The sequence below is a fragment of the Mustela lutreola genome, chromosome 2, assembly GCF_030435805.1.
Source record: "Mustela lutreola isolate mMusLut2 chromosome 2, mMusLut2.pri, whole genome shotgun sequence".
NCBI classification, from domain to species: Eukaryota; Metazoa; Chordata; class Mammalia; order Carnivora; family Mustelidae; genus Mustela; species Mustela lutreola.
In genome coordinates this window covers 116,177,097-116,204,642 of record NC_081291.1, presented here as the reverse complement: position 1 = coordinate 116,204,642, position 27,546 = coordinate 116,177,097, and the positions used below count along the sequence as shown (strand labels likewise).

General features: G+C 38.3%; 1 protein-coding gene and 1 long non-coding RNA gene across 3 annotated transcripts in view; one reads left to right on the top strand and one right to left on the bottom strand.

The window, feature by feature from the left end:
- LOC131824770 (uncharacterized) overlaps positions 1-9,762 on the top strand; it is a 52,668-nt gene extending 42,906 nt beyond the window's left edge. Inside the window, exons 4-5 of the long non-coding RNA XR_009350978.1 lie at positions 4,386-4,486; positions 9,511-9,762. This is a non-coding gene — a long non-coding RNA (uncharacterized LOC131824770). The remainder of the gene's footprint in view (positions 1-4,385; positions 4,487-9,510) is intronic.
- Positions 6,328-25,767, bottom strand: TRA2B (transformer 2 beta homolog). Of its 2 annotated transcripts, XM_059163226.1 has the most exons (9): positions 25,523-25,767; positions 13,307-13,440; positions 12,107-12,269; positions 10,660-10,848; positions 10,313-10,428; positions 9,323-9,406; positions 7,859-7,918; positions 7,232-7,305; positions 6,328-6,737 (listed from the first exon to the last, which is right to left on the bottom strand). In XM_059163226.1, exons 1-9 carry the CDS (start codon positions 25,556-25,558, stop codon positions 6,727-6,729), a joined length of 867 nt encoding a protein of 288 aa, XP_059019209.1. In that variant the 5' UTR covers positions 25,559-25,767; the 3' UTR covers positions 6,328-6,726. The 2 variants fall into 2 exon arrangements, with proteins under 2 accessions (XP_059019209.1, XP_059019210.1); XM_059163227.1 differs by lacking the exon at positions 13,307-13,440 and having other exon boundaries at positions 25,523-25,741.
- Between the last annotated feature and the right edge of the window lie 1,779 nt (positions 25,768-27,546).

Genomic DNA, 27,546 nt, shown 5'->3' with positions numbered 1-27,546 from the left:
CAGCAAAACTTATTGGTATCTTGGACAGGCTGCCTCCAGAGAAGCTGAGAAAATTGACACACCCAACCCAACAATGGAAAACTCTATGGTAGACTTATTGACTCAGTTATCTGTGCCCATTGCATGTTAACTCTGCAATCCCCAAACTAAGTGTTATTTCCTCATCCTGGCTTTTTTCTTTGGCCCTGTGACTTGCTTTTGCCTTGGAAAGTTAACGGACAAGCAGAAGCTTGAAATGTACTTGGGTGATTGATCCTGTGTTTCTGTGATCATGAGAGGAGTATGTGCCGGCTTGCCCACTTTTCCAAGGAGGCTGAGATGTGGAACAGACCCACACACCTACAGTGTTAAGCCAACCCGTCTCTGCCACTGCAAGTCTCCATGAACACCAGCTGTCCTGCAAATGGGAACCTGGCTGAGATTAGCAGCAAAACTCAAGTGTATGCCTCTGAGTTTCTATGGGTTATTATGCAGCAACAGGTGACTAGGTACCCTTGAGGGTATCTGAAGGACTCCACAGGTTGAGAAGGTTGGCAAGTTAAGTATAACAATGTTTGTATTCGGTCATGAGACCTGTCTGTACTAAATTCTGAGACCTACTCAGTCTCCGTAAGTATAGATGGTTTTCAGAATTCTTTCATATACTGGTCTTATGGCTTACAATCACTTCTGTAACCATGATCATAAGCCCAGGAATACTACTGTCCCATGACTCCAGCTCTTTTCAGTCTAGCCAGTGGCTCTCTTCTGGAATGTCAAAGCCTTTACAAATATATCTAACAGATCATCTTTAACAAAATCACCTCCATATGTACCTGTCTTTCCCAGTGAAGACCTCATTCTTTTCATTACTCACTGACTGGCACTCTGGAATTGAGCTATCAGCTCACTCCTCCACTGAACACTCCCAACGGTTCTTCATGCCATCACCAGTAAAAGCCCAATTTTCCTTAGTATCTACAAAAATCACAGTTGATATGGCTCTCCCACTTAATCTCTACTCAACACGGACTTCCCTGGTATGCCTTAGATCTGACTAAACCAAGGAACTTAGTCCACCAATATACCTTCCCCAGGTATCCCTATGGCTACTTTCACCTCGTTTCTCTCAAATGTCATACTAAAGAGAAATCTAGTCTGTGAAGTTAAACTGCACATAAGGTTAAAATAGCATTTGTGTTTACTGCTTAAAGCTCTTAATAAATTCATTCTAACACAGTGATTTTCCTATGAAATGAAAATATTTATGGTGTAATTCTAGCACCACATCTTATAGTGGGGAGTAAGCAGCAGCAGTGAATGGAATGGATACTGGATGACAGTTGTGCTGTGTCCAGTATTGCCTGTCTTGATGTACTGTAAGAATTAAACTTTAAGAACCACAAAAAAAGCAGACTGTTCATTCCAGGTAACCCAATTTCTAAGACTTCAGAGGTGCTTTTACCTATCAAATTTGAAAAGCTTCCAGGATGATTATACTTAACTGTATAAGACAACTAAGGGTTTAGGGATTTTATTTGCTGGGGTAAGGGTAGATTTGTTAAAATTCTTCTGGAAAATAACTTAGTGATATGTATTGGAACATTCCTGAGCCTTAAAAAGGTTCATACACTTTAGAACTTAAGTCCATTTTAGAATTTAAGAATGGGAGAACAGAAATTTATAGATTACATTAGTTTCTGGTAACAAGAGTCTAAATAACAGAAACTCTCAAATGGGGGCGGCCTGGGTGACTCAGTGGTTTAAAGCCTCTGCCTTCGGCTCTGGTCATGACCTCAGGATTCTGGGATGGAGTCCCACATCAGGCTCTCTGCTCAGCAGGGAGCCTGCTTCCACCTCTCTCTGCCTACTTGTGATCTCTGCCTGTCAAATAAATAGTATCTTTAAAAAAAATGTATATTAAGGGGCACCTGGGTGACTCAGTGGGTTAAGCCTTTGCCTTCGGCTCAGGTCATGATCCCAGGGTCCTGGGATCGAGACCCACAGTGGGCTCTGCTCAGCAGGGAGCCTGCTTCCCCTTCTCTGTCTGCCTGCCTACTTGTGATCTGTCAAATAAATAATAATAAAAAAAAAGTATATTTAAAAAAAAAATCAAATGGAGGTTTCTAAAGTATTTTAAAGGCATCATGTTTAAGATATGGAAGTAGAGATAATGTGTTAATTACATAGCTGATAATATTTACAAGTGTCTATATAATACATACACACACACCCCCACTTTCCACTTTTCTCCAAAGAACCCTGATTCACTTAAGTTGTGTGGCAGATATTACCATGTCAAAGAAATCCAATTCCAGAATTCTTAGAATTAAAACTAATGTCCCTTTCACAGTGGAAGGAGTTCAAACTACCTATCAGTGATTCCTTGAAAGCATTACTTATTGCATGTTGGAGCTGAAGGTTGGTTATTACTAGTAAGACAGGCTCTTCAAAATGATAGTAATGTTTAGCCTAGGTGAACAGATACTCAAATACAGGTTCATTGCTTTGCTTTATTACCAACCCTTCGATCCAGCTACTATATAGCCATATAGTGAGGTCACAACACATTGTCTAGGAGATGCCCATGAACTCTGTTACCTTTTAGACCAAGACAGTAGTGGTTTACACTACTGTTAGTTCTCACTGGGAAAACTAATGTTAATTAAAAAAAAAAAAAAAATCAGGACCCATTGAGCGGGTCTTGGGATGTTTAAGTCTGATTCTGGGTGATACAGGCAGAGAGGGTAAAGAGCCACCTACAAACCAGGCTCGGTAGGACAGGGAGGTGGATCAGTTACCCATGGACTAAATTATCAACAAGCAGAAATTTTCCTTAAGAGGTCAGCCATTATTTGCAGTTTTGTGGGTCATAGGTCACAACTACTCAATGCTGCTATTGTAATGTGGAAGCACCCATATATAATGCATTAAGTGAATGGTTATAGCTGGGGGAAGAAAAAAAAACCCTGGAAACCAGCCAGAGTTAGTACAAGGGGTGCAGTTTGCCTACCTTTGGGAATTCAGAAATTCTTAAGAGGGAAAGGTAAATTGCTCTTCTTCCCACACAAATGCATATTGCTTCTAGCGTTGAACAGAAGAGTGGGAAAAAAAAAAAAAAAACCTTTAGATTTTAGGGACATACCAAGTGACCTGTTTGTCCCAATACAGAAAACTCGTCTGGATTAGCATCTGAGTTTAAAATCACCACTTAAAATGTCCACCAGTCTACACACTGGCAAAACTAAACAAGAAATGGAAAATGTCTGCATTCTCTATTTGCCAAAGCCACCACCACAACACCCCTCAATTCTGAGACAGGATGACTTATTAAGTCCTCAATGGCATCCCATTGGCCTTTATCCCAAACTTAAGAGGATCCTCCCAAGTTGAGGATACTAGTTAAAACCTACACAGGATTGGGGTGCGGGGGGAACCTCCTCTCCCCCGGAGGATTCTAAGTCCCCCCACACTTAGCACAAAATAAATTTCAACAGAATCCTATTCACCTAGTTCCAAGCAACTGTTTTCTTTTTTTAATCACAAAAGTGTCCCTCATTCCCATTAACTAGTACTTCTGCTAAGTTTGGATATTTTTTTTCCTCCTGTACATAGTTAAGTACACAAATGATTGCACAACCCTTTGCCAAAATTAGTAAAGTTCATATGCACAGGTGGTTCTTATTTTGGGTTTCTGGCCTCTTCTTCAAAGAGTTCAATGTCTTATGAATTCTCTATTGTGCCAGGCCTATGTTCACAAGGTCCAGAGGTTTTTAAAAATTATAATTTATAATTATAATTATAATCAAGTAAGATTTCGGTCTGTTGTCTGAAACAAAACTGCTGGTGTGCACACTCCTATCAATTTCCCTGTAAAATTTACCTAGTTTTGATAATGTAAATAAATTTCACTTCTGGGTGAAACATTTTTTCCTAGTTCTTAATTTGTCCCCTTGCCCCTCTGCAGAGTTGAAATACTGATTAACAGGAAATAGGGGTTGGCACTGCTCGTTTTATCCCGAGGCATACTTTCCTTATGCAAGGAAAGCAACTAAGACCATTTTGGAGGGCTTGGGGTTCTCAAGGGCCTCCAAAATAAGCACAAAAAAAACACCACAATCTTAACACCAATTGTTGGGATCTGACGTTTCCTGAATAATGTGTGCTTTCACAAAACCCAAGCATGATTATGAATTTTAACTATTTTAGTTCAGCAGTCCTCCAAATCAACTTTGCATTTGGTTTCAATCATCCCTGGCCTGCAGCAGTAAACAATGTATTGTTAGTACTGGCATATAAAAATCTGAGGTTTTTTTGCCTTAAGGCAAGAATTTCAAGACTTATTTATCCAATAGCTCTCCTATGGTTCTGACATTATTTGTCTCTTAATTGGTGTATGCCAACAGTCAACCCAAGGGACTCACCAGATGATGACTATCAGAGCACATGAACAGATGACTTGTTTCCTATCCCAGAATAGGAAAGGAATCTCCACCCATCAAACCTGGTAAGCTCTAAATTTTCAAGGTCTGCTGCCTGTAATACACTCCTGGTATTAATTTATAAGTCAAAATGCTTCCAGATCCAAAAGCTCAATGGATCACTAGCTTTAAAAAAACCACCATAGCAGAATGGATAGCTTACATGATTTAATTGCAAGCAACACCTCCTGGGATACATGAATTAGACATGGATGCCTTCTAAAGTTCCGCTAGACTTGAAGTCAATTAGAGGGCTAGGAAATCTATTTCTTACTTCACATACTATAATACGAGAGAGAGGTAGGTCTTTGGTAGGCGAACTCATTCAGTGAGACCTACACTGATGTCCACAGTTCTCACTCACTGCTTAGGTGCTGGCCTGTCCTTTCCCCTAGCAAGAGAGCTTCTAAGTGGTACCATGTTCCTTCATGTACATCCTTACCACTACAGAACTACAACTCCTTCTGGACCACATTCTACAACTATCCGGGGTGCCAAAGTCTTACTCTCAAACTAGTTGACAATAAATTTCAAACACAGTTCCAGGTAATTTTTAGAAACACAATCATGCAGAATTTTACGTATATGAGTCAGGTATGCATGTGAGACACCACCCAGTGCGACAAATTAAGGCCTGCTAATATTGCCTATAAATCATATATATGTATTTTTAAGTAGGCTCCATGCCCAACATAGGGCATGAACTCACTACCTTGAATCAGGAGTTGCATGTTCTACCAACTGAGCCAGCCAGGCACCCCATCACCATTACTCTTATTCATCTGATTATCTAGAGTAGTGGCAGAATGGCATCACCCATAGACTGGATGGAGATATGCCCACATCTGGATCCTGGCATTGCCATTTAATAGTCATTTAACTTCAGGTAAGGTGCATCTCATGGCTGCTACAGACTAAATGAAATAATATATATGAAGTGTTTTAAAAATACCTAGGACATACTTAATGATTTTAATAAATTACTTGTCTACTCCATTTCCACTTGAACTGGCCACCCTCAGGACAGGTGTGGAGACTAGACTCATGTATTGTACTATCATCTTAACGAAGACAATCACTCAAGTAACTAACTCCCCTCTTAAAGGTATTTTCCAGAACGTATAATTTAACTATTAAAAAAAAAAAAAAAAAAGCAAAGAGAATACATTTCAGCCCAAGGGTTACCATACAAGGGACTAAAAACTATTTTAAACAACCCTTTAAGTTAACAAGGTTAAAACAAAATCTTCTAGGTCAACTGAGTTGTACCAGCCTTTTACTCTTTTCATTTGCATTTATTTAAACACAGTTCTCAAAACATTTGAGTGAAATTGGGCTTCCTTTGGTAAGCAAAGGACCTGAAAATAATATTTAAAAAATGAACAGGCAAGTCTTCAGTTCATCCACAATACAGGTGTAGTGTTCCCTTCTCTTTTCCCGAACTCTGAAGCACTCATTTTTTTTCCATAGTCTAAAAAGCTAGAACAAGAGTACATTTGTGGTGGAATGTATTGTCGTTTGCTGATAACTAGTTGAAATACCATTATCCCCTTGTAACAGCTTTAAGAAATAGCCTTTTAAAGGCATACATTGTGTACCTCTTTTCTTATTCCCTGCTTTATATGATACAGATTACATAAAGGCTGACAAATCCACATTTATATAAGCATTAAGCATTGGCTGTATTGAAAGTTCTTTAGTTCTAATACTAGCAGTACAGGGTTACAGAGCATAACTTTTAACACTTAGTTGCAGGTATATTAAGTATAGTATGTCTCATGGATTGGAGGAAAATGGGTATTTTTGTCTCGAAATTTACTACTGACAACCTAATCTGAACTGTTTTGCTAAGCATTGATGTTAGAAAGAAAAGTAAAAACCAAACTTTATTGTTGCTTTTTACCATTTGGTAGCATTTTACACACAGGCTTCGATCTTCAGAATACCCTGGATTCAGTAGAAAAACCTTTTAAATGAAGTTTTGTACAATAGAAACTTCTCAGCAGTCAAAATTTAGACTGTAAAAAAATACATGCAAAACATACTTTTCTGAAAACACTTAACTTTGAACAAAGCACCGAACTACACAAATGCAGAATGAAAACAGCATTTCAACTCCACCAAAAGTAGTCATCATAAAAGGTGTAAAAGTCACCTAACTTCACTAGGCACTGTTCACTTTTTAAACAGGAGACAATAAAAAATATTGTCCACAAACAATATCCCAACTCTAGGGTAGGCTTCAGAAAGTCTTCAACTTCATGCTTTAATAGCGACCTAGGAAGAAATAATAATCAGTCTTTCAGTATTAAAGCATATTTATCAAGAACAATTTAATGTTGAGATTTTTTTATAGACTATTCCACCATTAGAAAATTCTATGCACCAGATTCTCTCCTGAAAAGGGCTACACTAGAAATCAAAGAACCAACACTGAATAGAAATAGCTAGGATGTATAACTCCACCCCCAAATAACTAAGGTTTTAAAGTCACCCAAATGTTTCCAGGCTGTATAAAAATTACAACCCCTCCTGAAAAAAAAGGGCTACAAATGGGGACCAGAATGCAGTACACATTTACTATTTTAATTAGCATTAAGAATAACATCCCAAGGATTGTTTTCATATACTACCTTGAACCCTACACACAAAAACTGAGGATGGGTGGGTGGATTTTAATACATATAAAACTACCTGAATTATCCCACTACCGTAGTTTGTTAACTTCAAACTATACTAATATATAAAATCATGTCAAGTTAAAAACTTACGAGGTGAGTATGATCGAGATCTAGAACGTGATCTGTATCCTCCGCGACTATAGTAAGGAGAAGGTGACCGCCTTCTGTAAACAAATGCCAAGACCATCTAAGACTCCACAGATTGAAACAAGACTGACATATAAAGACTGCAATAGTCACGGTATTTCAAGTCTGTTTTAGAGTAACAAAACCACGAATCCCAAGCACACCTTCATAAACTAACACCCAAAACAAATTTTACTAGTACTTCAAGGAGGTTTTATAAGACTGACTTGAATATTCACTTGCTTATTTAGATCCTCATTAAAAGCTAACAAAAATGCAGTAACACAAAAAAATAGCTGTAAGGAATAAAGACTAAAATATTATGGACGCTTAATCAGCAACCTTAACTTATACCATTGTTGCGTATTAAGGTACAAAGGGGGCCACTGAGTAATTACCTAGTATAAGCCCAATTTATTTCTGTAAACACACAAATGAAGCGATGTATACACTATCATTGGTTTGTTATTTGATGGATTTCGTGCAATCCAATTGTGTGATGCAACTTAACAAAATACTAGTAACCAAGTGTCTTTAGGTGAGTCATTCTACTGTGTACTGTGCAGATTTTAAAATCCTCTCCTGCCATACCTGTAAATCTGATCCCTGTCTTGAGCAGCTCTCCATCCTCCTCCTCCTCCACCTCCTCCTCTGTGAAGGCAGAAAAGCAACACATGTATTTTTTAAGTTTTAAAAACACCGTATTATTTATTAATTAAAATCAGAACTCCCACAGAGAAATTTAAGGTCATTTTTTAAAGTAAAGTAATTGAAGTGCTAACTTTTGTCACCCTTTTTTTTACACACTGACATAGAGCTCTCTCTGGTGGCTAAAATGAGTAACAGAACAAATCATACTTCTAAAGTAAATGCTCAACTGAATTAAAATAAAACCTGTAAGTTTAATCTTCCCAGCCTCCACAGATTAATCCCTTTAAAGTGGCAATTAACACACAAATGTTCTTTCAAACAAGGTTTTTGTTGGGGATAAAATCCTGGACCACAGTGTCAGAAGCAAGCTTTAAGGACTCACTTCCACAGGTAATAGCTGACAATCATAAACTTCTTTAAACATTCAAACAGTGTACACAAAAATAGATACTCACATCTCAATAAGGCACCAAAGATAACTGTGTGGCCAATATTTATTATCACATGATTTACATTTTCATAAGACAGGGTCTAAATTACCTGCTGCAGCTAAAATAAAGAATTTTCATTTTATCTTCACAGGATTTCTCAGTATGATAGTTATTTCCCTACTACTAATCTCTAAGGAAAAAAGGGATTTTTCTGTATTAAAAAAAACCTCTAGCCATCCTGATACCAAATTACTACCCTTCAGCAATTATTTCGTTGGACTCTTCCCTATATATCCAGTGCATTATGCATTTGAGACACCAAAAATGCTTTATAAAGCAATTACTTTAAAAATACAGCTCATGGAACTTTTCTTAAAAAACAAGCAACAGGGCGCCTGGGTGGCTCAGTGGGTTAAGCCGCTGCCTTCGGCTCAGGTCATGATCTCAGGGTTCTGGGATCGAGTCCCGCATCGGGCTCTCTGCTCTGCAGGGAGTCGGCTTCCTCCTCTCTCTCTCTCTCTCTTCCTGCTTCTCTGCCTACTTGTGATCTCTGTCAAATAAATAAATAAATAAAATCTTAAAAAAAAAAAAAAAAAAAAAAAACCAACAACAACAAAAAAAAAAACCAACAAAAAAAAAAAAAACCCAAGCAACAAAGAAGTGAAAAAACTTAAGTATGGTCTATGTAATTTTGGTTCCACTGCCATGCTCAAAACCAGGGATTCCAGTTGGTTTACAGCTTGATGTTTAAAAAAAAAAAAAAAAAAAAAAGATTCATATTAAACAGACACTGAACCTTAAAATCTAAACTCTAGCCCTACATTTATTTCTTAGTATGAAAGACTTTATTAAGCACTAAAACTTAGTGTTTTTAAGGCACCTGCCTTAAATTATGTTGCAAGTGATTCAGAAGAGGGGATACCCTGCCTTCCATTTTTTGGCTACTTATTATCTCATACAATGGTTAACTTACCTGTACGATCTGCTGTAGTAGTCTCGATCATCATAGCCTCGATCATATCCTCTGTCATAGTAATCCCGACGGCGTGAGCTGCCACTATGAACAGTATTACATCTTCATAAATATATTTCATCCAGTGAAATATATATTCAGAGTTTCTTCATTAATTACCACATGGCCTTCCTCTCCTATCTTCCTAGGTACAACTGTTACTGTTTAAAGCTGTTCAGACAACAGCAGAAGCATGGCTCATTTGGATCCTGGGAACGGAATTCTAAGAACATGACTAGGCAACTGCCTCAAGCATCTCTTTACCCTCTTCTGTTGGGCAAAAACAATATCTACTAATAACTCCGTAATTATTAACTCCATATTATTTTCCAACAGAAAAGTTAACCAGAAAAGGATTATTATTTAAGATTTCACTAATTTGGGATAAACGCCCTTTTTCTGCTCCCAGAAAACCCACATATTTTCCTAGAAGAAGGGAAAATTAAATATTTGGAAGAAGGTGGTTTCAGGAGTGGGAAAATTTAAAAGACATGAACGCAGAGCTTTTGATCCATACAAACAGTGATGAGAATGACAACAAAGGAGAGAGGTACCCATGTTATCATAGTTCAATGCAAAAACTGTTTTCCACTCTGCTTAATGAAAAAAAAATTTAAAAAAATGCAGAGTTTGTATTAAACCTTTAAACCTATAATGGTTAAAATTCCATTATGATAAAAATGGTCTAATTAAGAACATTAATTACCAAGCAAAGCCAGATAGATGTTCTATAGGATATGCTGGGATTTCATCAGTGTGCAGCACATAATAAATGGTTTTCATTGAATATATTCTTTTGACTAGCCTTACCCAGTTTAAAAAAAAAACCCACAAGAGAAGAATGATTTGCACTGTGGCAAGACTGGGTGAAATATCAAAGATTCTCCCCTTGTACATGGTAGTTCTTAGAGAAAAAGCATTCAGCCACCAATCTTTAAAAGATAAACTTACTAGGTGGGTCTCCCCATGTAAATCCCTGGTGTCGGGGTATGTGGTCTTTTTGTTATAGAGAAATCAACTCTAATCCTACGTCCATCAAGTTCCATTCCATTGGCACGCTCTTTTGCCTTTGAAAGATAATATGGTGTTATTATATACACTTGTGACAAAGCCACAAACTATGCAATATAAATAAGGTATAAATATTTTTATAAATATTTACAAATAAGATAGTTTTAACTATAAATATATCCTATTTACAGTACAATAAAACAAAAACTCCTTATCCAAGTTCATTAGTACTCGGGAGCCAACAATAGGACTATTACAAAAAAAAATACAGGTACACTTTTACTTACTTCCTTGGCATCATCTACATTTTCAAAATATACAAAGGCAAATCCTCTTGAACGTCTAGACTGCTGGTCATATACAATGGACACATCAGCAATGGGGCCATATTTAGAGAATACTTCTCTTAGATCTCTTTCTGTAGTGTACAAGCTCAATCCAAATACTCCAAGACAGCAGTTGGGATCAGGATTTGCCTAGAAATGGAAAAATAAATTTTAAACCTTAAAACATCATAAATCAGTTTAAAAACAACAACAACAACAACAAAAAACCCCAAAAAACTTGTATCACCCAAAATGTCACTAATTTATAAAAAAGATTTTACTGGGGCGCCTGGGTGGCTCAGTGGGTTAAAGCCTCTGCCTTCGGCTCGGGTCATGATCCCAGGATCCTGCTATCGAACCTCACATGGGGCTCTCTGCTCAGCGGAGAGCCTGCTTCCCTTCCTCTCTGCCTACTTGTGATCTCTGTCAAATAAACAAATAAAAAATCTTAAAAAAAAAAAAAAGATTTTATTTATTTGATAGAGACAGAGAGAGGGAACACAAGCGGGGGGAGCAGGAGAGGGAGAAGCAGACAGCTCAATGTGGGCCTTGATCCCAGGACGCTGGGATCATGACCTGAGTTGAAGGCAGCCGCTTAACGACTGAGCCACCCAGGTGCCCTAAAATCCGTTATGTTATGGCAATAGCTGCAAGCATTAAAAATGGGCAGAGAAGGGGCACCTAGATGACTCAGTTAAACATCAGACTTGATTTTGACTCAGGTCATGATGTCAGGGTTGAGATCAAGCCCAACATCCAGCTCCACACTGATCATGCAGCCTGCCCAAAATTTTCTCCCGCTGTAACAGCCTCCACCCCCCACCAAAGAAAATACTGGAAAGAGGATTTCAACCTCAGAATTGTGTGTGTATGTAGGGGGGAAATAAGGACTCATGCTAGTGAATATCAAAACTGGTATTTTGGTGGGAAGATACTGGAGAGCAGTTTGCCCAAGGTATTCACCTCTTAGGAATTTATTCTATACATAAGAATAATGAGAGTAGCATTACCTCTGTAAGCCAGAGGGAAAAACTGTCTCAGGGAAGATAAGCCTTAATACCCAAAATAAACTCACTTAAAATTAAACGGAAAAGCCAAGAAGCATTCTAAAGAGTATTAAAGCTAATCCAGAAAACTTCAGTAATAATATGGTAATAAATGGTAATGTACAATGGGGATTTTTTTTTGGATGAGCTGATACACCACTGTCACAGTATTTTGCTTATATGTGATTGATAGCCCAAATGTAGACCATTACATTAATACCTCTTAAAGAGACTTACCTCAAAACACTAAAATGTCTCTAAAGAACTCATGTGCATACTGCTAAAGTCTACTGTCAAATGTATCAGTTCTAATTTCAAAACAAGAGAGAGACATAATTCTTAAAACAATTTTTTTTTCTTACCCGATTCCCAACATGACGCCTGCGAGTGGACATGGGAGAATGACTGTGGCTATGCCGTCTTCGATAATCTCGACTGTAAGACCTGCTACGGGATCGTCTATGGGAGCGAGACCGAGATCTTGATCTTGTGTAATGCCTTCGAGAACTTCTTCTGGATCTAGACCTGTAAGACAAAGGGTTTGGGGTTATAACTAACTGATGAATACAGCTTTCAATTCTTTTAATCATCTGGAGTTAAACTCCAAAAGACAGAACACAATTCAGACATATATTAACATGAGATTGAGATTTTTCTTCTGTATCTACAGTCATCTGAACCCTGCTAGAAGAGCTCCAAACGACTATCAGCTCTCTTCCATTTCTTTAAATAAAGATCAAAATTAACGTACTCAAGATCGGTAACACACTCAAAAATCTGGTAAATATAAAACATGCAGTACTTCATACTAGCTGGATTTGTGCCCACCAGTGTACCACCCTCTAATTTTTCGGTCTCTCCCATTATGCCCACCATTCACTTAAGATAAAATCACCATCATCATAATTTTCTCCAACAGTGTTTTAAAACCAATCAATCGCTCTTAACTAGAGTGACAGGAGTTGTCATCTAAACCAGACAGGACACGTTGGAAGAGAGAAAAGAGGTGCAGTTAATTATGCCTGACAATAGGCATAAACTGGGGCTGTCCTGGGCATACAAGGACATATACCCTACTTCTGACCAACATTTAAAAAAAAAAAAAAAAAAAAGCACTGCGTTAAGGTATTATATGATTTATACACACATGTATATATTAGGCTACACCTATTTATCAAGAATTGCAGTTATGAAAGCCAATGTTCTGCAGTCTATCTGTCATACTTAAACTCATAGCGAATCCTCACAATTCTGAAGAACTAGTACTATTACTAAACCGCCTTTTAAAGATAAGGAAGCTAAGGTAGAAAAAGGTTAGGTAATCTGCCCAAGCCAGAAAAAACAGAGGTAAGATTTGAACCCTAATGCCAAAAGCCCAGGCTCTTAATCACTTAGTCTTCCGTCCCAGAACTTATGTAAGTACATTACTAGTACCAATTTTAAATAAGCCAACTAATGATCTAACCCTCTCTATCTACCTAATTTACAAAGCACACACCAATTTCAAAGCTAAGAGTACAGGCTAAGAGTACAGAAGAAAATCCCAAGACAGTCTTTCTTACCTAGATTCAGATCTGGACCTGGACTTTGATCTGGAACGCCTGGAATCTTCCTTGGAGCGAGACCTTGCTGGGGTATGCCTTGCAGATTTCCCAGATCCATGAGCACTTCCACTTCTGGAAGCAGAACGGGATTCCTACACGTAGATGTCAAAAGTTTAATTTGTATACTTTCTGGGCAACTTTAAAAACAAATAAGCTGCTGTGAGGTAAATGGTGAGGGAAAGCAATCCCCTTCCAAGATAAGAAAACATAGGTAAGGGCAGGAACTGAATATACCTGGTATATTTACATTGCTCCAACTGACATAAGCCAATTAACTTGAACTTCCACCTTTTCTGGAGCTGGGATAAGAGTTAACTGATCCCACACTCTTCAGAAAGGGGTGCCAAAGCCAAGCAGTTAAGGGAACTGTCCAAGGATTGTGTTTTGGAACTGTTACTCCATAAAGACTAGGGTGAGAAAGAATCTTATTAACTATGACACCTATATCTTATACCTATGTATCAATCAAGCTGCATCAACAAAATAAAACCCTATCAAAGTCATAAAACTTTTAAAATGCTTTTCCCCCCATAAGACCTCAACTTCTCAAGTTTTATTTATTTTTGAGTGGGAAAAGAGGCAAGGACAATCTGTTTCAAGTCTTAGAAAAAGACAGAAACCTAGTGGAAAGCAAGGACCAGTCTGAAGGACACAAAACCCTATTCCATCTAACCATGGTGGGAGGCCCTAAGAATCTCAAAGCAACCAGATGGAACCACAGCAGAAAGGCAGTGAACTATGCAGAAGGAGGAGCTGAGAGAGTGCCAGAGATCTACAGCTTCCTGGGCTAAATGGAGATGAACCAAGGCAAACTGATGGGGATCTAGGAATAAGAAGCCAGGTAAGTTACATAAAGGACCTATTAAAACCAGAAGAGATTAAATCAAGCGCTCCTACCAAGGTCCGTGAAAGGAGGGAACGCAGAATTGTATGAAAAGCCAAAGTCTTGGTACACACTATATAGCCATGGCTTTCCCAATCAAAACTAGACTACCTGATTAAGTGACACAGAAAGGAAAATCTATGAAGAAACCAGCAAAAGAATGGGGAAATGGTAACTGGCTCATCAGGGAGTCAAAACTTCCAGTCAGCTCATCAGCAAAAAAGACATACATATAAAGTAATGGAACAAAGAAATGTTCTGCCAAGACACCAAAAACAGAAACAGTGGATTAAGAGAACAAACCCACTCAGTCCGACAGCAAATGTGTATCATCAAGCAAGACCACCTTATTTTAGGTTCCAACTTAAGGCAAATTAAAAGGCATCAAGTCTAGTGAGTCTTTCCACCCAAGGTAGAGGAGAACCAGCCAGACCCAAAAGGAAGCAACATATTACCCTAAAGACCTAAAGTTAAAAGCTACTGGATAAAATTGCCACTGGAGACCTCCCTGTGTGATACACTTTCAGAATGTTCTGGCCATTCTTGGTAGAATAGGATTTTAAATTATAGTGGAAGCCTTTTTAGATTATGTTCTGTAATCTACAGCATAATGGGAGATAATCTGGAAGATCATTTCTATGATGCTCAGGAAAAAAATGTATATGCAATACAGAAGAAACTCAAGTTTTAAGTTTAGGAAAGGAGAGTTACTCAGCCAGTAAAATGAGTTCTGGTCTCTAAGCCTGAAAGAACTCTAGAAACTTCCAATTAAGATTTCAGTTGTTATAAAACATGGTGTAAAGGGACATGAGATATGATAGCCTCCTCTCCATCCCATGGGCTGACTGTAAAAAGGTTCAAAGAAAAAGATAACATCTTTATTAGTGAGAACAGCTACCTTTAACAAAGAAGGGTTAAAGGATGTACTTCAGTTTTGGGGACCCCAATTAATCTCCTGGCATCCTCTGGCAAATATTCTGCACATTGACATTTAAAAACACAATCCACTTCCCTCTCCTTGGACAAAGAAGTTCTCAAAAAACAGGGGCACGGTTTCCTTTTTACCACAGGCAAAAGCTAACCTAGAAGGAGACAACAGAAAAAGCAACCCCAAAAGTTAACTGCCTTCATTTATTCCAATGCTAGAAAAGATTACTTCATGGAATGATTACAGCTTTTAATGAAAACCAAAGAAAACAATTTACTCTGAAAAGGAGAGCTAAATACTCTCACAATAACAACTCACAACAGAGTTAAAAGATTAGCAATAAAGTATTATAGTTAACAAATCAGTCAGTCTAGGGATCGGAATATAAAGGAACAAAGTGTAGAAAGTCAACGTGTCTCTTGCTTCATAGAACAGAAAAACCTTTTTCTAAGCTGCTTCACCAGTCTCCCCACTGGTAAGAGACTGCTTTTTAGCCTAGCAGATTAAGGGTAAAAGATATAGTATCTGTGAAATTTATCTATGACTTTCCTTTCAGCCTCTAAAACTAACTGGCTGTATGCATATACATTTTGTGAGTAATCACTTCTTAGGCCAAGAATAGAGGAAACACCAGCCAGAATGCAAAGACTTTCCCTTTTACACGGTTGTTCGGTCAGGCTTAGGCTAATACCTAAACAATGTCTCCACTACTCGTCAAGGATGTTTCCTCTAAAGAAGTTAAACTTTTTGCAGGTATTTTGGCAAATACATATTCAAGGAAATTTAGCCTGTCCAGAAGAAATGAGACCTAAAATTATTAGCCAAATCTAAATACAAAGTTAACTTTAAACATTAATCTACCAGCAAATCTATAAAACGAGCTGGGAAAACCTCCACAACACAAAGAAAACTCAGTCCACTCTCAGGACTAAAAAATTTTGTGTCAATGTCTTAAAACCCTACCAGAAACACTATTCTGGACCTACAATACCTCAAAGAACCATGAACTTAAAGTTAATATAAGTATCAAAGCCAAGAAATTCCCTGAGTTTTTGCTCAAAGTATCAAGTTTTTGTAGATTGAGCTTAGTTATAATATTAACAATATACATCTTAAAAGGAGGTCAGAAAAAAAAACACTCAAGACTTTCAACAAAATAACCTTCATCTCCCCCTATTCCGAGAACGGCACTATCTTAAAAAATAGCTTTCTGAAACAGATAAAGGAAATGGAAATCATCTGGAACCATTAAATTGCTAGGTTTTTCCTGTATTATTTTTAGCAACTAGATTTTGAACAGTGGCTCTTAACCACAGGTATGCAGTAACCTACATAATACAAGTCCCCAAACTAGAGCTTTTTTACTATTAGTAATTCTGGTGTTGGTCTTCTACATTTCTTAGAAGCACCATACATATTTATGATGCCAATTAAGTCTCACTGATTTACTCGATTTTAGAGTTTTATGCTACCTGCCTTTTTTTTTTTTTTTTGGCAAAAGCATCTCCTTGGAACCTTGTTTCTCTCATTTTCATTTCCACCTGCCCCAGGACAAGAGGACTATCTCCCTCTTACCTCCCCAACAGCCAGGGTAGGGGTGAGAGAGGAGGCACTGTCAGACTCAAAGATACTGTGGCCAACAGGTGATGGGGGGGTGGGGGGACACGGACCCTGAAGGATGGGATGGTCCACCAGAATCAGTGTTTAGTTTCACCACACATCTATCCAGTTAGACCATATAATCATATTCCATAATGCTTTACTTCCACTTAAGAGGCTTAACAGGTCTTTCCGCTTTTGGACCCCAAGGACCTTTCAGGTCTCCTGATAGAAGAATCCACGGACTTGATGAGAAATAGAATATCCATTCACATCTCTCTTACCTCAGCTCTCTGCCTAATCTGTAAGTAATTCAGAATGCAAAATTAACATTAACTTGATGTTATTAGTTTATACACGGCAAAAAAATTTACAAACCAGTAACTGGGACAAAGCAAAAGCTGGAAACCACTATAAACGGCAGTAATTTTCTTCTCCTTGCGAAACACAGAAATAATTATAAAAAGCACAAATCTCACATTGACAGTTGGCCCTAAAACCCCAGAGAACAGATCCTTCTAGAAATGTCATTTAAGCCACTTTTTCCAAGAGCTAGACAATCTAACAACTCTCAGAGAAAAGTTTTTTTTAGGTTGTCTTCATTTCAGGAAGAAGTGGTACCTTTGGCTTTCCTGCCAGAGGACAACTGTTGGTTAGCTACCACTGGATATTATTATTCTGACCCGTGTCCTTGTCCCATCCAACTGAAAGCAACATTACATCGATCATCTGATTCTTTTATTCGACTAAAACAAAACACACAGATGGGGAAAGAACAATTTTCAGGGTTTTTTTTTTTTACCCCCAGTAAGTACTGGGAGTGGGGAACCAGAATAAAGCCTCTTTATAATCTATACCTCTCACATCACTCTAACAGTTAAGTGTTAATAGCAGAAAATGAGAAAAGGGAATAAAGCTGTTTTCTGAATAAAGCATCTACCACTACTGCCACTTTGAGTCAGAGATCCTGTTCACTTATATGACCCACCTCGTTCTAAGGCAAGCTGCTATTTAAAAAAAAAAACAAAAAACAAAAAACAATGATCCTAGTCATTCAGCTGGAAAAGGCATTGAACAGAAATGAATTAAGTACCACTTGTGAATTTAGAACCTGCATCCTAAAAGGTAGGGCCTAATTGGTCATAGCTTTCCACTATGCCATCTGGAAAAAAAGAGTGTTTTCATAAAGGCCAAAAGGAGCTAACTATCCGGCTCACTGGTTTGCTTCAATTTTGAGGGTTCGGTTCTATAACTATCCCGAAGACATTCTTTAGGAAAACTATGACAAACACAGAAAACATTGCATTATACATTTTTCAGTATTGAAGAACAGGGGTCAGTGCATTTTAAGAGTCCACGGAGGTGGCACAAACCACCAATTCCAACTCTGGAGGACTCCCTCATACCCCAGGACCAGCAGAGTTAGATGAAAAAAATCTAGAGGGACAACATTAAGTCAACTGTTACCCATGCTGGAGAGCTCATTCCTGCCTCATATTTGACTACAAAGGGTTATTATTTTTTTAAATTGCATTTCAATCATTTGACTAAGAAGTTAAAATTAGAATTACCTAATTTAAACGTTTCCCCTGGAAGGCACTTCTTTGCCCTGTATATATTTTCTTCTATTAAACAAATAATGCATGCATGTTTAGCAAAATATACAGGGACACATAAACAGACTAGTAATTACTTAGCGTAGTGCTTTCTGATTCCAGATTACTTCTTATCTTAACTTCATTTTTATTTCTTTTCTTCATTCTTCCGTTTCAAATTCTGACTTCTTTCATCTTCCCCACTTCACACAAATTGCTCAATATTCTACAAGTGGGACTTCTGGTCTGATAATTAGCATGCATTCTTTCTTTTATTTTTTCAAATTTCAGCTTCACTTATTCCTGAGCTTCAAATACTCATTTATAAAACTTGTCAAATGACGACTTCCGCATTTTCCTTCTTCAACATTAACCTTAATAGAAAAAGAACAGGATGAAGATATTTTAAAACTCCAGGATAATATCCAGTGCCAAAACTGAAACTAGAAAAAAAAAATCCCTTTTTTTGGACTTAAAAAAAAAAAAAAAAAAACATAAAAAAACAAAAAACCTACAATATGCAGCTCAAAAAACTGAAACTAGCTTCCTGTTGGTTTTAAAATACATAAGGTAATCAACCTCAACTGTCTACTTCAAATAGATTTATCATGCTTAAGTTAAATGCGAAGTGCGCAACTGAACATTTGCTGTTCATCTAACATTAAAAAACTTTAATTACATTTCACACTTCTTACTTATTGTATTCATCAAGAGAAAATGTTAAGTGTCAAAAGCACATCTCTAGTCAAAAAGTGACACATTAATACAAAAGTGCAAGAAAGGAAAGCACGGACAATTCATTTGTACAATGATGACAAGGCTCAGGGTTGGAGAGGCTTACAACTTGTGACTTTTCTACATTATAAAGTAAAGAAATATATTTAATGTCACAGTGAAGAAATGTAGTTAATGTCACACATTTTTGTACTGCATATTTAAAGAGCTCTGAGAAAACAGTGTCAGGGAAATCAGAAAATTTGGGCTAAAGTGCTCAAAACCCACCCCCTAAGAAAGCTGCTCTAGTGACATTTTAGAATTATGAATGGTTCAACTACTAATTTAGCACTAACATAATAAAAAGACAAAATCAGGTCAACCAACTACTATATCCAAGTAGCTATGAAGGAAAGCAGAACAAATCTGAATCCAACAGTGGTATTTTCAAAGAATCTTTAAAATTCCCCCTCAATGAACAAAGTATTAAAATCTTCCTCAGTCCAAAGGAGAAATCTGACTTTTTAAGGTGGCAATATTGGGAGAAAATTATAGCTCACCTCCTGAAATTATTAAAAAACAACAACAAAAAAAACAAAACTCATATCACTTAACAGATCAATAAAGTATAATAGTGTCTGTTAAACACCCTGAACATAATAGTCCTCACAAAACAGCCTTGTTCTCCTGGTTATCCTGTACTTCACCTTATGATCTTTCATTTTGTCAAGTCAACAATTTCCTATTAGTTTTATTTTCTTTTGGGGTGACTGGGTTAAATAGTTTTTAAAAAAAGGAAAAAAAATAAGTCCTTGTAACTCTAACTGGGTATAAAGACAACCATGGCTATCGTGGAAGTGTTATGATGTCTTTCCTAAGAAAGCACAATTTTCAGTCTAGTTTTTTTTTTTTTGAAAGTCAATTGTTTATTTAATTCAGGAAAAATTTTACATAGTTTTTTAAGGGAGTCACAGTAATTGATTTTCTTTTAATATCCATCACTAAAATGTAATGGGAAGGTTTGCTGGCAGCACAAATGTAATCGTGGAATCAGAATGCCCAAGCAGGTTTCCTCTTTACTGCCTCCTAAAGATAACATACAGATACAGGGCTTAGATGCAGAAGATACTTGAGTGGAGGAGGCCAAAGCTCTAGGTATCAGAACTTTTCAATATGGATGCCTTCCTGCCTTTCTTTTATTACCCATTCCCAACCATCTTTCTCCTTTCATATTCGAAGATCAAAACATTATTGCTACATAATGTAAATATAAGGTTTACTTCAACTCAACTACTAAGCTCAAGTGGCCACTTTAATAAAACCAGATGACCAACTATTGGGCTAATGTTATTGTCCATTTGGTTAAGAGATCCTATTAGAAATAAGCAAAAAACTTCTCCCACCATCAACACAATTTCTGTTTAAAAACAAAACAAAACAAAACCCGATTCTAGGGATTACAGCTGGAATTCAAATAACATTAAAAACATGTACAAACTCCACCGGCTGCTGACAAGGTAGTATCTTAAAAACTGAAACAGGGCAAAGAAAATCTGTTGATACTGCTAGAAATATAAAGGTTAATGCTACCATCAACGGACTTTTTTATTTTTCCGTAGTCAAAGTCTACTGGATGACTGGGTGGAGAAAAGATCTTCAAAAGACTTAAGAAAAATGTCTGGGGATGGGGCAGTGCCCCTTCATCTGACTTGCCTCAATCAGTGGTAACACCATCTCTTGCAGACTCTGATAAGGGGCCTAACACATGCTGAACTATCAGGCAATCCTGCATTGATTAAAGTAGCAATGTGAAAATAACCTCCACAACGTACCTAATTCAAAAAGATTTTGGGGAATTTGAAAAGTCCAATTGCTATAGTGAAACATTTGGGGGGTCCTTTCTTAAAAACAAGATGAAGTGACAATACCTAAAATTTGATGTAACCCATACCCAAAACTAAATTGGGTAAAAACTCATAATTTCCTAAACTTCAATCACCATCCCTTTTCAGAAAATAATTACGAATGAAAACAGATCAACGTAAGACAGAATGCTAAGGCTCAAAATACAGAACTGTAGTTCTGTCCTTCTCTTGGGTAAATATGAAATATGAAAAAGTTAATATTTATCACTTAGGTTTTGGGCTTTATTGGAGATAAAGTGGGGAAAAGGTAAATGCTATCAACATTAACATCTCTCACCACCTGAATTCCTCTTTAATCTTTTGACAAAACCGGAGTACTTACCTTGTTATCACTTGTAATTTCAGTTTGAAAATGCCACCTTCTAGTTCCAGACAACATCAACATTAAAACATTCTTAGTTAAAATCAAGAAAAATATTCTTCAACCTGGTTTCTTCAAGAGACTTGTACCTAACCAGACTCAGTGAAACAGTGCAAACTATTTCCTCCCAATGGACATTAATTCAATCCTGTATTAAAGGAATTGGTACAATAGCTGTAATTCTTTAGAAAGAAATAGATTGAGATGTTTCAGTTTTTGAAAATCAGAACCCGGAGTTAAGGGCTAAAAACAATGAATACAGAAAGACAACCCAAGATTAAGCAGAAGAGAAAAACTGCAGAAATCTGAAAAGCAGTTTGATGGGATGGTATCTGGATGCTATTCATCTCCATAAAGAATAAGACTAAAGATAATATATCTATATTGCAAATATTTCTACAAAAACTATAGCCCATATTCTACCAGAAAATTTTCTTTAACTGCTTGCTATTATAATCCTAACTACAGGACAGAAATTAAAACCATCTGGTTCACACAGTAATGTTTCCTTAGTTTCTGGATTCTCTAAATATAGATGCATTTGCACAATCTTAAAGAAATTACAATCAATTAGGAAAGTAGAACATTAAACAGGTGCCGAGACCAAACTCACACAAACACCGCATACTCTAAATATTATGACTGCTACTGGGCCTTAAAGATTTATTACCCCTCAACAGTACTATGGATCTCCAAACTTGCTACTTTTATCATATTCTTACTCCATTCAAATTGTGACATAGCTGCTAATACTACTTTTTGCAAAAGCGCTGGTCAACCTTTTCCCAAAAACTGTCAGCAATTTTTGGACAATACTGGAAGATTAAGTGAATTTGGAGATCAAAAGTATCTTTGCAGCACCGGTTTGGCTACATCAAGAAAGTCGACTCTAAAGACAAATTTTAATTTAAATCTATCAACTTTCACAGGAAAAAACCCACAAAGGTAAAAGCTACTCTACCGTAACTCAATTACGTGAACGACAAAAATTCTATAATATACCCCAAGTGTGCATTCAAAAGGAGATAACGGGACACACTTAACCACAGTTCTAAGAGTCAATAATTCACTCTATCAGGATGATCAAACTGAGAACAATTTACTGCACACAAACTACCAATCTGTTTAGGAAATGAACTTCTAAAGTACAAATAAGGAAAAAATACCTCTAGAACTATCCTGGGGCTGCAGATACTGGAATATCTGGATCCTGGACAGCTATATTAAGTGGGAGATGGGGTAGGTTTGCAAGTAGTTGGGATTCCAACCAAAATGAGGATATTTGTATTACACGTGGTTACATTACCAGTACCGATATGGCTTTTACTAATGATTCACATTAATAGTCTGAAGTGTTTGAATGCCTGGAGTGGATTTACAGTAATTTTTCAGGCTCCAGAGAAGCTATTCATAACAGACATGTCCAAGATTATTAGCCCGAATGTAACTTTTTCACTGCTTCTAGGCATTTTCAAAAGCAATTTAGCCAATCAGACCTGCCTGTCACCCACACCTAGTCTTTTTTAACCGCCTTATATCTAAACTGCTCTATTAAGCTTTAAGGTTTTGCCAGACGTTCTTCAGGAACCTCAACATGCTTTTTTTTTTTTTTTTTTAATTTTTTATTTTTTATAAACATATATTTTTTATATACATATATTTTTATCCCCAGGTCTGTGAATCACCAGGTTTACACACTTCACAGCACTCACCAAATCACATACCCTCCCCAATGTCCATAATCCCACCCCCTTTTAAAAGGTCTCTTCTAACCTCTTCAGGCTTCAATACACCAATTGGAAAGCAATCCACATACAAAACAAAACTTCTAAACAACCTGTTAAGTATTCCTCTACTTCGAAGTTTAGAAACACTTCCAGGCCTCCTCCCTCTCTCTCTGCCTACTTGTGATCTCTGTCAAATAAAATGAATAAAATCTTAAAAAAAAAGGGGGGGGGGCCCTGAAGCCTCTGCCATTAGCTCAGGTCATGATCCCAGGGTCCTGGGATCGAGCCCCGCATCGGGCTCTCTGCTCATCGGGGAGCCTGCTTCCTCCTCCCTCTCTCTCTGCCTACTTGCGATCTCTGTCAAATAAAATAAATAAAATCTTATTAAAAAAAAAAAAAAAAAAAAAGGAAGAAGAAACACTTCCAGGATTCAAGACTCGTATGCAAGAAAAAAGTTAATTTTTAACATACAGGCTGAAAATATTTTATTGAGTTTCCTTCCGTAAGACATCAGTGAATACCTATGTAAACAAGATTGTGGAAAAAACTAGGAAGCATGGTTCACTAGGAAAAACAAAACAAAACAAAACCCACAAACAATACGAGAATGTCAAATAATTGGGATGATGTCCCTTGAATGGTCTCAAGCCAGGAAAATACTTCCAACAATTACTTCCTCCCTTATGTAAAATATGCCAGTTTATTTTTGGGCAATTTTTGTCTTCACAAGCACACCACTGGGGGTATATACTCAGTGGTACAGCATCTGACTGCACAAGCACACCATTACAAGTACCTTATTCACGTATATGCAACCCAGAGCTCTTCCACTCAGAAACCAGCCATTTTGCATTCTCTCAACAGTCCAAAAAGCACTCAGTAGTTGTTCAGAAAATGGAGACTTTAATTTATCCTTTGCTGTCTGGTACAAACACCAATGATTCGTTTCAACGGCATAGTCTACTGGCAGAATCAGAAATCACATCTTTAACAATTTGTGGGCTCAGTCCAAACTTTCTTACCGTAAGAAAGCCAAGGGCTTAAAAATAATGGTAGGTACATCCACCCGTGACAGTATCATCAATCGCGTTTCCTTTAAGTGTAAAAAGCCAATATTCCTCTGAACAGGTGAAGAAGCCGGGTTATTTCAATCTATTATCAGTGAGATTTGGCTCCAGTTACACAGTAAGTTCAACAACATGCCAGAAAATAAGAATTTCTTTTTAAAAATACCTTCCTAATTAAGGGCCCCACATCTGTTTTATATGAGTCTACTTGCTAATACATTTTAACAGATTTACCTGAGGACCGCTTCTGAAATCTTAGGATGGGCAGTAGGAGAAAGGGAAAACCTAACAGGTCAACTGTAAAAGAACCCTACTCATACCTATCAAGTTTAAAGATAAGAGTTCTATGATGCTTTTTGTTAACCTCCTAAGAAATTCTTCATAACCTCCGAAAGGTGCAAGATTCTGACAAGCTTTGTATTTTTGCATCTTCATTAATACCCACAGGCTTGCAACCAGCTTTGCATTACGCTTTTTAAGTCCGAAACTGTCTTGTTTCTGCAACTTAATTACCCCCCACCGAACTCCGTATCTGGGTGGCACAAGCTGTGGTTCACAGAATCAGAATGCCTCAAAACAAAGGAAATATCGGCGCCATGAACTGTTGCCCGCCAGTTTCTTCAACAGTCCCGTGGAAAATATCCACTCCATAAAACAAGAAAACCTCTGAGGCCTGGGGTCTAGTCCACTGGATGCTCCGATAACTATTTTTATTTTGAAAGCGCTGTCGGTATGGAAGAAAAGCACTCCATTTAGGCCTACAACAAAGCCCGCGCCAACCCCCTCTAGCCGCCCAGAACTTGTCTACCTCGGATTAGTTTCCCCCAGCCTAAAAGAGGCCCCAAGAACACCTCAGATTCCGCCTTTCCGGGGTCTATAAAACGATCCTTTCTTAAACTAAACGCCGGACAGAACCCCCCAGAGAAGGCTGCCTTTCTTTCTCCACCCCCACGCGGCCCTGTGAGGCGCGGGCCCGCCTTGACGCGCGGCTCCTCCGCCATTTTGTGCCTCTGGCAGAGCGCCCGGTCCGCCAGCCCAAGATGGCGGCAGCGAGGCTTCGCAGGAGAGCAACGGCGAAAAGAGATACCGCTCCCCTCCCCCAACACCAAGGGGACGCAGCGGCCATTTTTAATTTTCCCCGTCTTCTAACGGAAAAAAACCGACGTCTCGGGTGGAGGGCCACAAAACCCGCCGGTGTCCTACTTAACGACCGAAATCACTCTCCGCGAAGGCTTTTTAAGCCAACCCCCTCCATGCTTTCCAGATTCAGAGTTCGGAGCCTAACTCGCTCCTGTCTCCTGGTCTGAGGCCGACGGGCCTGGGAAGAGATGCAAGCTGGAACCACACAGCCGCCCCCTGCACCACCTCTACGTACCCGCTCGCCGTAGTTCTGCTCGCCGCTGTCGCTCATGACTCCTAACTGCTGTCGCCGCTCGACGTGCTTCAATCGAAGCTGCCAACCTCTTGCGCCTTCTATAGGGAGGCTCCGCCGCAGCCTCTCAGAACGCACACGTTCCCGAGCCGCTGAGGACCGAAGCGCTCCGCACCGCCTCCGCACGGGCTCTAAGTCGGCCGGACGTGACGCGGCGCTCCTTAACCTGGCCCCTCCCCCTTTCAGAACGCGCGCTTTCTTGGCCCCGCCCCTCCGCGCTTGGCCTTCCCTTTCTAGCAGGGGCGCTTCCGGAAACGGACGTGACGTAAGGCCCGCAACTCGCTGGGCCCTACCCACCATCTCTGGAGCTCAGTGAGGCGGGAAAGTCAGCGTGCTGGATCGGCCTTCCTTTGTGGTTGGTGGTCGCCAAGGGGTGTAGTGATGTCACCGGCAACACGCGAATCAGTTCTGGAACTTTTCAGAGAAACCGTCCTGGCGGTGGGAGGGAAGAGATGCCCTTTTCTCCCTTCCGTGTTTCCTTTCTTCTGCTTTATTAATTTTTGTCTTTTTTGTGCCTTTTTGGTTGGAGTGGGCGGATATCCTATACTGGGTCCCATGCTCCACGTTGCGCTTATTTAACTTCAATTCTGGATGCTTGCTTCCTGAAAAAAACCGTTTGAGCACCTATAAAGTGTCCAAGCACTCTTGTCAGCTCTTGCTGTGCTGAAATTAGACGCAATCTTTACTCTGAAAAAGTTAGTGGTCTTGTAAGGGAGAACCATTAAACACAAGTATTTGATTTTAAGTGCTAGAGGTGTCTAATGATATCACAGGTGGATGATTAATTCATTTATCACCCAACCACATGGTATACAGTGGGCTCTTGAACAACATGGGTTTGAACTGTTCTGATTCACTTATTTTTTGTTGTTTTGTTTTTTGATAAATACAGTACTTTGATAAGTACAGACCTTATCCTCAGCACTTGTCATTTCCCCACCGATTAAAAAAGAAGTATAGTACCCGGGTGGTGAGGTACTTTGGTACCTGTAAAGGGCCATTTGATTTTTTAAAAACAGCTTTATTAAAATATACTGGGGCGCCTGGGTGGCTCAGTGGGTTAAAGCCTCTGCTTTTGGCTCAGGTCATGATCCCAGGGTCCTGGAATCGAGCCCCGCATCGGGCTCTCTGTTCAGCAGGGAGCCTGCTTCCCTTCCTCTCTCTCTGCCTGCCTCTCTGCCTGCTTGTGATCTCTGTCTGTCAAATAAATTAAAACAAACAAATATATATATATATATATATATATACATATATATATGTATATATATATATAACTTACCATGCAATGCTCCCATTTAAAGTGAACAAATGTTTTTTGTTGTATTTGCACAACTGTGTAAGCATTACCACAATTTTAGAATAGTTTCATCACCCCTAAAAAGAAACCTGTCATTGTACATCACCCTCTCCACCCTCCTTCTACAACACTCCCAGCTCTGAGGAATCTGAAATCTACATTGTCTCTATAGTTTTGCTTATTTTGGACATTTCATATAAATGGAATCCTATAATATGAAGTCCGTTGTGATTGGCTTCCTTAATGTGATGTCTTAAAGGTTCATCCATGTTGTATCATATATCAGTATTTCATTCTTTTTTATTAGTGAATAATATTCTATTATAGAGATATATCCATTTTATTTATTCATTCACCAGTTGATAGACTTTTGCACCCAAAAGTGCACTTCACCACTTTTTAGCTATTAGGAATAATGATAGCTGCTGCTGTGAGTATTCAGGTACAAATTTTTGTCTGAACATACATTTTTAATTATTTTGGGAATATACCGGGGGGTGGAATTGCTGGGTCGTATGGTAACTCTATTTTTAACTTTTTAAGGAACTGCAATTTAATTCTAGCTACCCTAATGAGTGTGAAATGGTATCTCATTGTGGTTTTGATTTGTATTTTTCCTAGTAATGGTGTTGAGCATCTTTTCATGTGTTTATCAATCATGTATAGCTCT

What these genes read in the sequence shown, in the direction of transcription:
- TRA2B (XM_059163226.1), bottom strand. Translation starts at nt 25,558, where the DNA reads ATGAGCGACAGCGGCGAGCAGAACTACGGCGAGCGG. An exon ending in AGCAGAACTACGGCGAGCGG is followed by an intron (nt 13,441 to 25,522) that starts GTACGTAGAGGT and finishes ATCTACGTGTAG; the next exon opens with GAATCCCGTTCTGCTTCCAG. An exon ending in AGGTCCAGATCTGAATCTAG is followed by an intron (nt 12,270 to 13,306) that starts GTAAGAAAGACT and finishes TTTGTCTTACAG; the next exon opens with GTCTAGATCCAGAAGAAGTT.